Source organism: Pezoporus flaviventris, unplaced genomic scaffold (genome assembly GCF_033815535.1).
Source record: "Pezoporus flaviventris isolate CSIRO_AGI_PZ_B2104156 unplaced genomic scaffold, CSIRO_AGI_Pfla_v1 ptg000004l, whole genome shotgun sequence".
NCBI classification, from domain to species: Eukaryota; Metazoa; Chordata; class Aves; order Psittaciformes; family Psittacidae; genus Pezoporus; species Pezoporus flaviventris.
Window position 1 is genome coordinate 1,607,773 of NW_026892552.1, and position 13,356 is coordinate 1,621,128.

The 13,356-nt window shown below is 54.0% G+C and overlaps 3 protein-coding genes across 3 annotated transcripts; 2 read left to right on the forward strand and 1 right to left on the reverse strand.

The window, feature by feature from the left end:
* The first annotated feature begins 117 nt into the window (after positions 1 to 117).
* Positions 118 to 3,026, forward strand: LOC133265152 (adhesion G protein-coupled receptor G3-like). Its single transcript, XM_061445424.1, has 9 exons — positions 118 to 530; positions 608 to 767; positions 847 to 964; positions 1,501 to 1,641; positions 1,720 to 1,842; positions 1,926 to 1,965; positions 2,050 to 2,150; positions 2,639 to 2,758; positions 2,902 to 3,026. Exons 1-8 carry the CDS (start codon positions 173 to 175, stop codon positions 2,753 to 2,755), a joined length of 1,158 nt encoding a protein of 385 aa, XP_061301408.1. The 5' UTR covers positions 118 to 172; the 3' UTR covers positions 2,756 to 2,758; positions 2,902 to 3,026.
* LOC133265153 (adhesion G protein-coupled receptor G3-like) lies at positions 2,771 to 5,634 on the forward strand. Its single transcript, XM_061445425.1, has 3 exons — positions 2,771 to 3,176; positions 3,617 to 3,710; positions 4,149 to 5,634. Exons 1-3 carry the CDS (start codon positions 3,080 to 3,082, stop codon positions 4,654 to 4,656), a joined length of 699 nt encoding a protein of 232 aa, XP_061301409.1. The 5' UTR covers positions 2,771 to 3,079; the 3' UTR covers positions 4,657 to 5,634.
* Positions 5,635 to 7,407: 1,773 nt separating this feature from the next.
* Positions 7,408 to 12,771, reverse strand: LOC133265102 (uromodulin-like). Its single transcript, XM_061445305.1, has 8 exons — positions 12,512 to 12,771; positions 11,819 to 11,977; positions 10,886 to 11,091; positions 10,225 to 10,385; positions 9,445 to 9,687; positions 8,647 to 8,806; positions 8,120 to 8,249; positions 7,408 to 7,436 (listed from the first exon to the last, which is right to left on the reverse strand). Exons 1-8 carry the CDS (start codon positions 12,642 to 12,644, stop codon positions 7,408 to 7,410), a joined length of 1,221 nt encoding a protein of 406 aa, XP_061301289.1. The 5' UTR covers positions 12,645 to 12,771.
* Positions 12,772 to 13,356: the final 585 nt, after the last annotated feature.

Sequence of the window (13,356 nt, forward strand, 5' to 3'; positions counted from 1 at the left end):
GGGAGCAGCCCGGACACCACACAATGCAGTATGAACCTGCTCCTGGGCACAGCCCTGCTGCTCCCGGTGCTGCCCGGTGAGTGACGGGTCAGAGGGATGTGGGCAAGTGCAGGCTTGGTGGTGAGTTTTCCCGTGGAAAGCACTGACTCAAAGACCACAGCAGGGTTTCACCATGATACGTGGCTGGGCCAGGAGGGAGCGTTTCTGCTGGGATGTGTGGAGAGCTGGCAGTCAGGTGGGTTTGCTTCTGGGGCTGTTTCAAAACCTGAGACCAGCAGCCCAGGGTCTCATCTTCAGCCACCAAGGGGCTGGATGTGGTGGCTTTGACTTCTCCAGCGCTGATGCTGTCCATGTTTTTGAAGCCCACGTAACTGAAGGGCTGCTCCTGTTGAGCCTGGCAGCTGCCAGATTCTGCTGCCTCCCCTCCTGTCGGGGCAGAGGGAGGGCTGACCTGAGATGTTGGGGTTTTCCCCCCATTTCCCTACATGCTTTTCCTCCAGACGCTGCCAGGGGACAGGAGATCTGTGCTGGTGAGTGCTCCCCCCATCCCTGCCCATGCCCCCAGTGCCACACTGCCCAGCGGTCACCTTGTTTCCCTCCTGGGCAGCCTTGAAGCAGGGTGATGGGCAACACCAGTGCTGCAACATGACGGTGGAGCAGGAGGAGCGAGGGGACAGGACACTCAGCCCTGACCTGCCCCAGCGCTGCCAGGAGCTGGGGCGCTCAGGCAACCCCACATGTGCCTGCCTGCGGGAGCGCTGGCTCAGGTGAGGGCAGGCTGGGCTGAGCAGGGCTTGGAGGCTCAGCCCCCCATGCCACAGGTCCCACACCCCTCCTGCCCTGCAGGCTGCTGCAGGTGGTGGGGCCAGTGCTGCACAGTCACCTGGCTGGGGTGAAGGTGTTGCTCCTGAACGTCAGCAGGGCTGTCACCCAGGACGTCCTCATCGCTTTTTCCCCCACGGAGGTGAGACGTGCCCCTCTCCCTTGCTCAGAGGGCCTGTACCTTCTGAGCATACCTCAGTCACTGCCCCGGGACTCGGTGCACCATGGTGTGCTCTTCCTCAACCTTGTTCTGCGGTTGCATCATGGACCAACATCAGCTTTAGATTCCCTTGGCAAGAAGTCATGTGAAATAGTGTTAGGGAGGTAAGAGCCTCCCTGAAGAGCTGGTGATCAAGGTGAGGGGGAGGTAGAAGGAAACGTGTAGGACCTTGTGCCTCGTGCCCACATGCCAGCTTTCCCACTATCTGGATGTCGCAGGGAACCACATCCGATGGGATGATGGTGGGCTGGAGCTCTCCTGGGACCTACTCCCAGCTCTGCCCCTTTCCTGCTGGGTGCTAGGGATGAAGTTCTCCCCTTCTGCCCTGGGGATCCTGCTGATGTTGCTGAGCAAAACCCATCCAGCCAGGGCTGAATTTATGCCTGGAGCAAAGCTGGTGGATCCTGAACAAAGAGGTGATGCTGCCAGCCAGCACCTACCACCCTTCTCTGCCACAGCACCCCAGGATCCTGAATGTGACGGGGAAGGGGAAGGCAGGAAAAATCTATCTCCCTCGGGGGATATTCTGGTCCCTGAGCAGCCAGACAGTGCATGTGGTGGTGACGGTCCTCAACATCCCACAGCTGGGCATGTTCCAGGTATGAGCCAGTGTTGCTGGCATCCATCTGGTTGCCGCTACCTGCTGGCTTGGCTCAGGCAGCGCTGCCCCCACACAGGAGGTCAACCAGACAGGGCAGGTCCTGGACGACACCATGGTGGGCATCACACTGGGAGAGATGAGCATTTCCGGTCTGCGGGACCCTGTGCAGCTCACCTTTGCCCATGGGCGGCTGCCCCATGTCAGTCAGCCGTGCCCTCCTTCTCTCCCTCCCCTGCTGCCTCTCACTGAGGTGTTGGCTGATACTGATCTCCCCCCTTGCAGGGAAGCACCCCACAATGTGTCTTCTGGGATCCCAGCAAAGGTCTGATCCTCGCTGGGGCCAATTTGGGGCCGGGTGTGGGTGCTGTTCCTGGCACTTGGGGTCATCACCCTGTGCCTGTTTCAGGGCAGGCAGGAGGCTGGAGCAGTAGCGGATGTGACACACAGACCTGGGACAAGGGGATACACTGCTCCTGTGACCATCTCACCTTCTTCACCCTCCTCCTGGTGACAACCCTACTCCCCACAGCTCCTGTCTGTCTGTGCTATATGCCCCACCATGGTGGCCCCTTGGGTACCACCAGTAGCTGCACAGGGACAGTTACAGCTGCTCCTGGGAAAACTGAGGTCCCAAAATCAAGCCCAGCTCAGGAGGGCAGCAGCAACTCGGTGGAGCGGGTACCTGGAGAAAACAGCCCCCAGCCTAGTGCAGGCTCTGGAGCAGCAAGGCTTGGGGTCCTGTCTGCTGCTGGAGGTGCTCACAGTGATCCACCATGGTCACCTTCACTCATCCCTTACCCCACCCCAGGGAGGATGTCCTCTGAGCCACCACTGCCCCACTGCCCCCAGAGACCTTCTGGGGTAACAGACCAGGGGCTTGCCTGGAGTCTTTGCAGCAGCCACCAAAGTCAGCAGCCCTGTGGCTTTGGTAGCTGCAGTCAAGTTGTCTAGGTTGGTCCAGGGTCTGTCTAACCCAAAGTGCATGTGTTTGACAGAACCCAGCTCTGGATAGGTCCACAGCACAAGCCCTGATGGCTGTTGCCACTGCTGGTTGCGGGGTAGCTGTGGCTTTCTCCATCTTCACCATTGCCTTCTGCATCTTCTTCAGGTAGGATGTGCCAGCATCGCCCTAGGGACTCATCAGGCTGGGAGGGGTGTAGGGCAGTTCTGGTGCTCCTGCATAAACCTGCTGTGACACAGGGCACTGCTCGGCTGTGACCCTGCCTTTCCTCCTCCCCCGGGGACACTCACGTGCAAGTTCAGGTCCGAGGAGACCCTGCATCAAGCTGGGGCTGCATGTAAACCTGGTGGGCCCCCTGCTCCTCCTCAACCTGGCCTTCCTGCTCAACAGCGGGCTCTCTGCTGGAACCCTGCCAGGGCCCTGCAAGGTCGTGGGCAGGTTCACCCACTACTGCCTGCTCTGCTGTTTCACCGGGATGGCACTGGAGGGCTGTCACCTCTACCTTCTCTTTGTCAAGGTTCTTGGCTCCTACATCCATAACTACCTGGTGAAGCTGTGCCTGGTGGGCTGGGGTGAGCACCATCAGCCTCAGTGAGAGATGGGGGAGAGGCAGGCAACAGGTTACAAACAGAGGGGAAACTGGGTGATGGAAGAGTGAGCAGAGAATGAGCAAGCCCCTGTCCTGCCCACAGCTCTTTCAAATGCTGTGGTCACGGCTAAGAAGTGTCCTATACGGGCTTGGGGCATCCACACCTTCCACCCTGCTGCGGACCGTCCTCCACAGCACCATGGGAGGCACATTGAGCCTTGGTACTCAGCACTGTACTTCCTTCTCCGCATCACATCCCAGCAGCAACCATTGTGCCCCCAGCACTTACACAACCTCTGCGGGTCCCTAAGCTCCATCTTCCTGGAGGCCAGCACACCCGGGGCCATGCAGAGTCCCCAGGGGATGACCTTGCTTCCTTCTTGCCTTCCTGTCCTCCCCCAAGTGTCTCCCTTTTTTTTCCAGGCTTCCCCGCTCTTGTGGTGGGGGTGGCAGGAGCCATCAGCAACTATGGAGAATACAGCATCCAGACCATGGACCACCAGGTCATAGCCCGCCTGTACATGCCCCAGCACCCACAGGGATTAGGGGGCCCTTTGGCAGGGGTAGCAGTAACCTGGTCCTGCTGGGAGGGTTGGGGTGGTCGGTTGCACCCATCCTGCTCGGCTTTACGCTGCACTTCTGCTTCCCAATTGTGATTGCAACACAGCAGCCAGAGCTGTGGTAACCACGACCTCTTGTGCTAAGCCTGCAGCCCCCAGGCCATGGAGAGACATCCAAGGGTCACATGGAGCTTCCCCAGGCTCCCTCCTCGCAGCTGAGCAACAGGAGGGCAGCAGATACACACCACTGTCCCCCCTGCTTCACTCCCGCCTTGGAAAACCCCACCAGCACAAGGTTGTCCCTGCATCCCCCAACATGTGCCCCTGGGGAGCCTCTCATGGGTGCTGCTGGGGCTAGCAGAGCCACTGGAGGCACTGTGGTTGTCTCTTTTCAGGTGTTGGATCACTTCCAAACATCTTCTGGTTCACTACATCACCAACTGTGGCTACTTTGGTTTCATCTTCCTGTTCAACACAGCTGTTTTTGCGGTGGTGATCCAGAAGAGCTGCAGTCTGCAGGGCACAGGGGTAGTACAGGGAGACCGCAAGGCCTGGAAGGTGGTCCTGGTGGCAATGGGGCTCTTCTGCCTAATGGGAGCCACCTGGACCCTGGCGTTCCTCACCCATGGCACCTCCTCTGTGGCCATGCTCCACCTCTTCACCATCCTCAACTCCCTCCAAGGTCAGGGCTGGCTCCAAGCTGGGCATCCTGGGCTCGGGTGGGGAAGATGGAGGAGCAGGAACCAGCCTGGTAGCGGTTTGACTAGGGTTCCCAAGGCACCAACATCTTCCCAGCACTTCCCTTTGGCAGGGAAACAGCAGGTCCCAGCCAACAGCATGGAGCTGGTCATGGCTCCCAACCACATCCACTCCACTGTGGGTGGTTTTCCTCAAAGGAAGTAATTTGTTAGCAGAGGAAGAGGGACATTTTCCACCCAGGGCATGATCCAGCCAAATGGCTCACCATGAATCGTGGGGAGACCCTCCTGCTAGAGTAGGAGTGAGCTGGGGGAACACCCTGAAAGTGGCAGGGAAGAGCCAGCAGCATCCCAGCAGGATGCTTCCCACTATATCCTGCTGCTGAGTGTCTGACTTCCTTTCCCTGCAGGAATCTTCATATTCATCTGGCTGGTTGTTCTCTACTACCCAAAGGCAAAGGAGACCATTGGCTCCTTCTCCCACATCATCAGACCTGACAAAGCCACCACAGCCTCCCAGGACTAGCTGCTGGCTGCACCTACCTCCCTGCCTGCATGTGCCCCTGCTGAGAGCATGCCTCAATTGCAATAGGTGCAGCTTCCCACAGAGGATGAGGGCTCAGTTTACCATGCCTCAGTTTACCCTTCAGTGGGCATAATCCACTTTAGCAGTAGATGCACTTTGCTTCAGTCAGCCTGCTGTGGGCAAGGAGTTCTGGAGACATCCCTTCTGCCAAAGTCCCTCCATGCTGCAGCTGCACCAAGGTCTTGAAGTGCCCCTGATCTCCTTCTCCAGAGGCTCATGTGGGGGCAAGGGTGGAACCCATGAACCATCTGCCTTCAGCCAGGATGGGGCCATCCTACTCTGTTAGAGATGGCCTCTGGTGCTGGACCAGCTCAGTGGTGGGTTTTTCTGCTGTTGGAGGTGGGATGATTGATTGACTCCAGCCCAGACTCAGGAGGTTCAGATCTGGGAATCATCAGAAACAGAGAAATCCCATGAGGTTCTTTGTGATACATCCCCTCCAAACAGACTGAGGCTGAGCTCTTTGGGCAGGGATCTGTTGAATATCCCTCCTTTCCCAACCATTTCCAGGAAGTCACCATGCTTCAGCTGAATGTACACATGGCCACTCCTCTTCTTTACCTCTGTTTTAGTACTAAACCTTTGTCAGCTTTCTGAGCAGTTTGATTTTAGTCTTTGATGCTCACAATATTATTATTTGCTTTATACTAGGGATGATTTGGTGGGTAAAAGTCTTTCCTGGGTTCAGCAGTAGCAGTCATTTTTTCTCCTTCTTAGTAGCTGGTGCAGCGCTGTGTTTTTGACTTTCAGCCTGGGAACAACGCTGATAACACCGATGTTTTCAGTTGTTGCTCAGTAATGTTTACTCTGACCAAGAACTTTCTGAGTCTCATGCTCTGCCAGGTAGGAGGGGAAGCCGTGAGGAAGCAGAGACAGGACACCTGACCCAAACTAGCCAAAGGGGTATTGCATACCACAGCACATCATGCCCAGTATATAAACTGGGGGGAGTTACCAGGAAGGGCTAGATCACTGCTCAGGTCAGGCTGGGTATTGGTCAGTGGGTGGTGAGAGGTTGTATTCTCTTCCCTTGTTATTTCTCTTATTGTCACTACTATTGGTGGCAGCAGCAGTGGTTTGTGTTATGCCTTAGTTACTGCACTGCTCTTATCTCAACCCATGGGACTTACATTCTTTCGATCCTCCTCCCCATTCTTCTGGGAGTGGGGGCAAGAAGAAGTGGGGGGGGGGGAGGGAGCAAGCAACTGCATGGTTCTGAGTTACCAGCTGGGCTTAAACCATGACAAAGTCTTGCTGGGAATTTATCATGAATGAAAGGAGAAATCTGTCATGAATGAAGAATGAAATCTCCATGGATAGGTGTATATATATATATATACATATATATATATATGTGCATGCACAGAGCAGCCCTTTCTCTGCTAATGCTACATCTGTGTCACACAGAACCATGCAAAGTCCAGCTTTGGTGGGCAAGCATCTAGTGTGGGCACCTCCAGCTCCCCATGGGTGACTCTCTGGGAAGGAGGAAGGAACCTTCCATCACAGAATCATATAGTCCCAGACTGGTTTGGGTTGGAAGGGACCTTAAAGCTCATCCAGTTCCAACCCCCTGCCATGGACAGGGACACCTTCCACTAGACCAAGTTGCTCCAAGCCCCGTCCAACCTGGCCTTGAACACTGCCAGGGATGGGGCAGCCACAGCTTCTCTGGGCAACCTGTGCCAGCGCCTCACCACCCTCATATAGTGTTATAACAATGCAGACATACATATCAGTAAGTATTTAAAATGCTTAGAAAGTTAAAATTAAAGCCTTGAACTGTATTGCCCACTCCACACTCAGGGTAGATGGACTGAGAAACTCACACTTTGCAAAGAAGTTAATTATTAGTCATTGGTAATGTTACTGCTCATTAGGGATATAAACCTAAGAATTGCTCTGTGTGCTCATTATTTAAGCACCATAATACAACCATTATTGAGATACACACTGGGCAGGACTGACCTGTGACCATACTCAGCACAGCTGATCAAAATTTCCTATGAACTCAACCATGCATGCATGGAAAAGCAAGTTTTGAATAAGTGAATAAGGATGCTTGAGAGCACGGGCCAGGAAGGAATAACAAGGTCCCAGGAATGCTATAGGAAACCAAGACACTCTGATGTGGCTCATTCTTGAAGCACTGTTTGCATCCAATCATCACATGCAGAAGCCTCTCTGTTGCTGTCACATTTATTTCATAGAATCATAGGAGAGTTAGGGTTGGAAAGGACCTCAAGATTGTCTAGCTCCAACCCCCCGGCCATGGGCAGGGACACTTCACACTAGACTATATCACCAAAGACTTCATCGAACCTGGCCTTGAACACTGCCAGTGATGGAGCTTCTGGGAACATCTGCCTTCTACACCAGCCAACGCCTCGTGCTGGTAGCTGCCACAATCACAAGGAGCAAAGTGAGAGTACACAGCACAAGGAGGGTCGTAGAGAGCCATGGGTTGTGTCCTGTCGAAGAAGAGAAAGGTTGGTTACACATATGGGGCCCCTGAGCCACTGCTGAGCCCTGACACAGCATCTTCTGGCTGGGGCTGAGCTGGGGAGATAAGAGCCACTGCAGCCAGGGGTATGTTGGGGTCCTGAGGGCACTAATAACAGGACTCAGTCATCCCAATTGGCCTCATGTGGAGACTCCACCCATACCCACTGCCTGGGGGCTCCATTTAGCTTGTCATTCATGAGGCTGGTCTGAGCTACACTGGGCTACATCTGAGCTACTAAGTGGGCTTGGTCCTCGATTGACCTCAGTGCCCAGAAGCCTGCCTTGCTGGGTTGATACAGAGATATAGTGTGAGAGCCCAGACTTCCTTGCCTGGCTCCTAGTTTCTTCCCACCCTGCTCAGCCCGACCTGTGCCTGGTATGGAGTTGCTCATCACAGCCAAGCTCTGCGTGCTAGTTTGGCTCCCGGAGCACACACTGCATGGCTGTGACACCTGAAAGACTTCATGCTCCTGTGCAGAGCAGCGACTTTAGCAGTGCTTTTAAATAACCAGGCATTGCCTAGAGAGTTGAAAGAGTCTGTGAGCTGCTCCTGGCCTCCCCAGAGGGACATACATACCCTTTGGGTCCTTTTGGTCATTCCTGGAGTGGTTGGTCATTTTTCCCAGTACGTGGATTGGTCCATAGGAGGCAATCTTACTGTAGTCATTGGCCAGTGCCCGCTTGCTCCTCCAGTGCCTAGGGCATTGCTATGGACAAAACCAAGGGAAGGGTGTTGGGTCCAAAGGGCAGGGGAGAAGCCTGCATTGGGGCAAGAGCACATCCTGGTGGTCTGCCCCTGCAGAAGTACCACTGGGGCTGCAGCCTGGGAGCAGTCAAGAGCCTGCTCCTGCCCAGGTCCTAGCATAAGCCTCTCTGTCTGCAAATACCCAAAAGACAGCAGGAAGAGGGAAAGGAGCTTTCTGTTGGGTTCAAGCCCTTGTACCTTTAGTTCAAAGTGCTGTGCTGAGCTCCTGCTGCTGGGAGGTGTTTATTGTGCTGAGGCATCCAAAACCAGAGCACAGCCCCTTCTCCAAGCAGCAGGATCAGGGAAGGCAGGTCCCTCTGCATGGCCAGGGAATGGTGCAGACCACTGGGAGAGCTCACCTTGGCACAGGGCTCTGGGCCGCTGGGGAGACAGAGCTGGACACGGCAGTGCAGGAACACCTTGGTGTAACTGACAATCTGGAACATCTGGAATCTGAACTTGGCAGTAGCGCTCTCTCCAAAGCTGTTCAGGTATATCACTGTCTCATCATAGGGACACCTGAGACACCGTGGCTGAGTCAGAAGGGGGAAACAAGGGGGAGCATCCCAACCTGGGACACCAAGCACATGGGGACTGGGGGCAGCTCCCAGGCATTGCTGAACAGAACTATTACTGTCTTGGTGCTGGTGGGGATGCCTTTTCTTGGCACTCTGAATTGTGCCCAGCTCCATGAGGAACTGTTACCAGCACAGGAGCATGTGGCAAGTATCTTGCCCTGTGCGGCCAAAGCTCTACACAGGTGCAGTGAGCCTGGCTGTCTTCCCACTTCCCAGATATCCATGTTACTGGCTTTAGTTTAGCTGCAGCCAACACAAGCTATTCAGCAGAGACCTCTCTGTATATTGCAGCAAGGTCTCCCCTCTCCCCTTCCTGTTCTTTGCCTCACCTGCTGGCCAGAAGTGATGCTGGAGGGAAGGCAACAGAGCAGGGTCAGGAGACGAGGCTCAGTTTAGAGTGATTAGAGGGATCATCTATGGGGGTGTTCCTATTTAATGATGGTGTCCACCATAGGTTCCACCCATGCAAATGATGGTGTCATTGCTCCTTCATAGCAACTGGTCCTTAGCACCCAGCAAAGAGATGTGTCTGTGCTCACGGTGCAAGGAGACCAGTTGCACTATAGGCCCTCCACTCACCCCTCCTCAATGAGCTTGTGCTGCGCTTCCTGGTAGGGATCTGTGCTTGCTGTGCCCCAGCAGCCCTCAACGCTCAGCAGGAAGCTGAGCTGGTGCTGCCCTTCTATCTCCAGCAGAACATACAGTGTGTCTTTGATCGGGACGGCCTCAGCTGGCAGGTGATAGGGCTGGAGGTAGGAGGCAGTCTTGTACAGTCTCATGCTGACATTAAAGTGTCCTTCTCTGACCTCAAACTGCGCTGGCCTGAGAAGAGAGAAGGAGACCTCACATACAGAATAAAGCAGGAAGGACATAGCACAAGTCAGGCCAGCAGCAGAGGTGCATTGACTCGGGATGTGCCTCTGCCCTCAGGTGAGATCCAGGCCCAGAGCTGCCTCTGGGCTGGTATGTCCACACCGTGTGCGGACAGAGGCAAGGAGCTCCAGGAGTTCCCATTGACAAGCTGGCCAGTGAGGGCTATGAGAAAGGCAACTAAAGAGGTCCTGACCTGCACCTTTACAGGGCCCTGGGTAGGGCATCTCCCAGTTCCCACCCTTTATTTTTTGGATAGTTGCTTTCAAGCAGTGAAGGTAAGAGAAAGGTAGATTGTGCATGCCCCTGTGTCTCTGCCCCAGGCCCAAACCTCATGCTGAAAAAATGTTTCGGGAAGAGAAAGGGAGGCAGCCTGATCTCAGAGCTCTCTAGTGGCTTCCCAGGGCTTATGCAGATCATCTCATTGAAGGCATCTATTTTTCTGCAAGCTCTTTCATCTCAGCAGCAAGGTAAAGAGGGACCACTCACCTGTCAGCAGTAGTGGGACCTGCGGGCAGTCTCACCACTCGTTCATAGGCGTAGTCACAGGAGAAATTCAGCTCAAGCTGAAAATTCTCAGGGATCGCCACCCCATGTGTATCCCACCCTGACTCCATGACGTTGGAGTACGACACGTGGGAGCCGTTTTGCTGGAATGACACAGAACTCAAGTCTCCAGATGTCTAAGTCCATACATAGAGCCCTAAGGTCCACTTCAGGTGCTGCAACTCAGCTGCTCCAGGCCTGGATATCTGCTGGGGTTTTCCTCAGGCCCCATGTCCAGAGGCTGCTGGCAACCATCACCAGGGCAGGCAGGAATCAGCAGACTGACCACTGGTGAGGGCAATGCAAAGCTGGAGCACTGGTTCCTCTGAACACTCCCTGACCCATGAATCAAGTGAGGGACTAAGGGGCTACAGCCAGGATTGCAGAGCTCAAAGGATGCTACCAGAAACCTGTGGGCTGTTATCTAGGTGACAGCTAGAGCTTTCTGATGGCCCCAGTGAAGCCTTCTAAGGGGAATGAGAAATTTGCAGCATACGATACCAAAGGAGAAGCTTCTGGGGCTTCCCCTTTGCTGTGCACACTCTGCACGTCTGCTCCTTCCATGGCTTCAGAACTATGCAGAGGGGCTCTGCTGGATCCTTACCTGAATTACTGATCCACAGGCAGTGTGGTTTTCACCTGTGAGAGTGGCTGCAAAAAACAGCTCACCCCTTTCTTCCATTTCTGAGACTTTGCATGCCTGGTTCCTCAAGTGGACAAGCTGCTTAGGGATCTTCAGGAGGTTGAATGCCTCCTTCCTCACTATCATCTTCATTCGCCCTTCCTCACAGGTCAACTTCAGTACCACATCTAGGGGAAAAAGCCATTTGCAATAGCAATAGGGAAGAGGCCTGAAGGAGCCCTAGTTCAGCTATGGGGTGGCACAGTCCTACTGAGCTCAGCAGACCCTCATCCCAGCCTGGCTGGAGGCTGCTGGTGGGGCTCTTCACAGACACTGGGCAAAAGACAAACCTGTGGAAATACACAGACGTTAATGTGGGTCTGTTACTTTCTCCCAGTTGCTTGAGACCAGCAAAAGTCCATGGCCACTGCTACCCTGAACAGACACAGTCTTTAAAAGCTCAAGACATGAAAGACAGGTATTGTGGGTCTAGCTCCTTTTAAGGGCTGTCTACAGAATCACTGCAGCCTGCCAAGGGCACAAGGCAGAGAGAAAGATCCAATCTTGCAGATGGAGACAGCTTTTGGCCAGTGTCTGGAAGAGGCTTCACTGGAGCTGCGCTGGAGTATGTGTGCTTGTTCTGACACTGCAAACCAGCTGTGCTCTACAGCATGCCCTCCTGCATTCTCGGCAACCAAGGAATTAAGGAATGAAGACTTTGGGGAGGAAAGAAATGGCCTGCAACTGGGTTTTGTACCAATGTGTATTCAGGACACTCTGGTGGTGACAGGCAGAAGCTAGGACATGCTCCTGAAGCCTACACTGGAGAGCAATGGTAACACCAGTGCCTCATGCCCATCACCCTTCCCTCTAGTGCCCCTGGACAGACTGGTGAAGGCTCATAGCATTCCCTACCTTGGCAGAACGCCCCTGTGAAGCCCGGTCTGCAGTTGCAAATGGGTCTGTCCTCCATCAGTTGGCAGTGTGCCTGGTGCTGACATGGGTTTGGCAGACAGGCATTCGGGCTCCTCTTGTTACGCAGGGCAGCCACTCGCCAGGGGCTTGCCAGCAGCCCTGCAGCAAAGGAAAGGTGAGAAAGCTGAAACTTAGTAAGAACATCTCCCCTGTGAGAGACACGAGAGCAAACTCACTCACAGCATGAAGCCCTGCACAGCTCACTAGGGCTGAGGTCCTCGCCTAGAGCCAGGGCAGACTCATCTGAGGAAGAATCTGCCCCTTGGCTTGCCTGGTAGGATGTGAGTGAGGGCCTGAGAGAGCTCCTTAGCATGGCTGTAATCTGGCTCAGAGCTATGGAGCCAGCCACCAGCTAGCAAGGAGAGAGGTGGCATGTCACGGCCACTGTGCCCATCTCCACAGGTTATATACTGCATGTGGTGGGAATGGAGAACCTGAGATTTCTGCCTATTTTTCTGGCTCTTGCACCCCAGTTCCTGCCTCCCCTTGAATCCTGCTGTGTTATCTCCCTATAGCAGCCTTCAGCAAGTGCCCTGAATGAGGAACCTGGACACAGGTCAGGTGAGGGTTTGACCTCTCCTTTCCATAAGACCCATCTGTGACCCAGCAGGTACAGTGTACAGGAAGACTCACTCTTGTTGCCTTCAAAGTCAGCGAGGCAGAAGGCACAGACCAGCAGCAAGCATTTCACAGTCCTTTCCTGTGGATACAAACAGGCTGTGGGTAACTTGGTTTTAGTATGCCCGCTGGAGGTGTTTGCAGTCATCCAGAAAGAGCCCACCCTCACACATTGGGTATGATAATTTCTTTATTTTATCTCCTTCAGAAACTCTGTGTTCAATGGCACAAAGTCATTTCCTATCCCAAAGGGACAGATCAGCAATGCCTGCCCCTCCTAGATTAACACAAGGGTCAAATACTGTCCTAAATTTAGGGAGCTGTTCCAGAACAAGAGGGTGGTAGAAACCAAACCTTGGACCTGCAGGGACATGCCGGCAGTGATAAAGCCACATTTCAATAGGAATAGGCACATTGAGTAAAATTGTGTAGCTGAGGCATCAGCCCAGGCTTCCCAGAGAGGAAAGCAGTTTCCCCTCTTCCCACTACAGCTCTTCTGAAGAGCCAGGATTTGCAAAAGGATCCTCACTTTTCCAGTAACCCATATGCATAACAAGAAGACAATGGGATAAAACCAAAAAAAAAAAAACCCAAAAAAACCCCAAAACCAAACAAACAAAAAACAAGGCTTTGAACACAACTAAAATTAATGCCACAAAGTCACAGATTAAGTCATCTCCCCTCATGGTACAGATAATGGATTTCTTTAGGGAAATTCATAGCACGATGTTGGGTGAGCCCTGGACACTGGAGTCTTATCAGAGACATGGGTAAGAGCCATCTGGGGCTGGTGGCTGGAGCAATGCAGTGCTAAAAACCCCACTCCAGTCTGGCAGCACATGGCTCACCCTCCACATGCT

Coding starts and splice junctions, on each gene's coding strand:
- LOC133265152 (XM_061445424.1), top strand. CDS start 173: ATGATACGTGGCTGGGCCAGGAGGGAGCGTTTCTGCTGGGATGTGTGG. Junction 531..607: donor GGGACAGGAGATCTGTGCTG/GTGAGTGCTCCC, acceptor CCTCCTGGGCAG/CCTTGAAGCAGGGTGATGGG. Junction 965..1,500: donor TCGCTTTTTCCCCCACGGAG/GTGAGACGTGCC, acceptor TCTCTGCCACAG/CACCCCAGGATCCTGAATGT.
- LOC133265153 (XM_061445425.1), top strand. CDS start 3,080: ATGGCACTGGAGGGCTGTCACCTCTACCTTCTCTTTGTCAAGGTTCTT. Junction 3,177..3,616: donor GCTGTGCCTGGTGGGCTGGG/GTGAGCACCATC, acceptor TTTTTTTTCCAG/GCTTCCCCGCTCTTGTGGTG. Junction 3,711..4,148: donor CACCAGGTCATAGCCCGCCT/GTACATGCCCCA, acceptor GTCTCTTTTCAG/GTGTTGGATCACTTCCAAAC.
- LOC133265102 (XM_061445305.1), bottom strand. CDS start 12,644: ATGACTGCAAACACCTCCAGCGGGCATACTAAAACCAAGTTACCCACA. Junction 10,386..10,885: donor CCTGTGGATCAGTAATTCAG/GTAAGGATCCAG, acceptor GTGTCATTCCAG/CAAAACGGCTCCCACGTGTC. Junction 8,807..9,444: donor CACAAGCTCATTGAGGAGGG/GTGAGTGGAGGG, acceptor ACGGTGTCTCAG/GTGTCCCTATGATGAGACAG.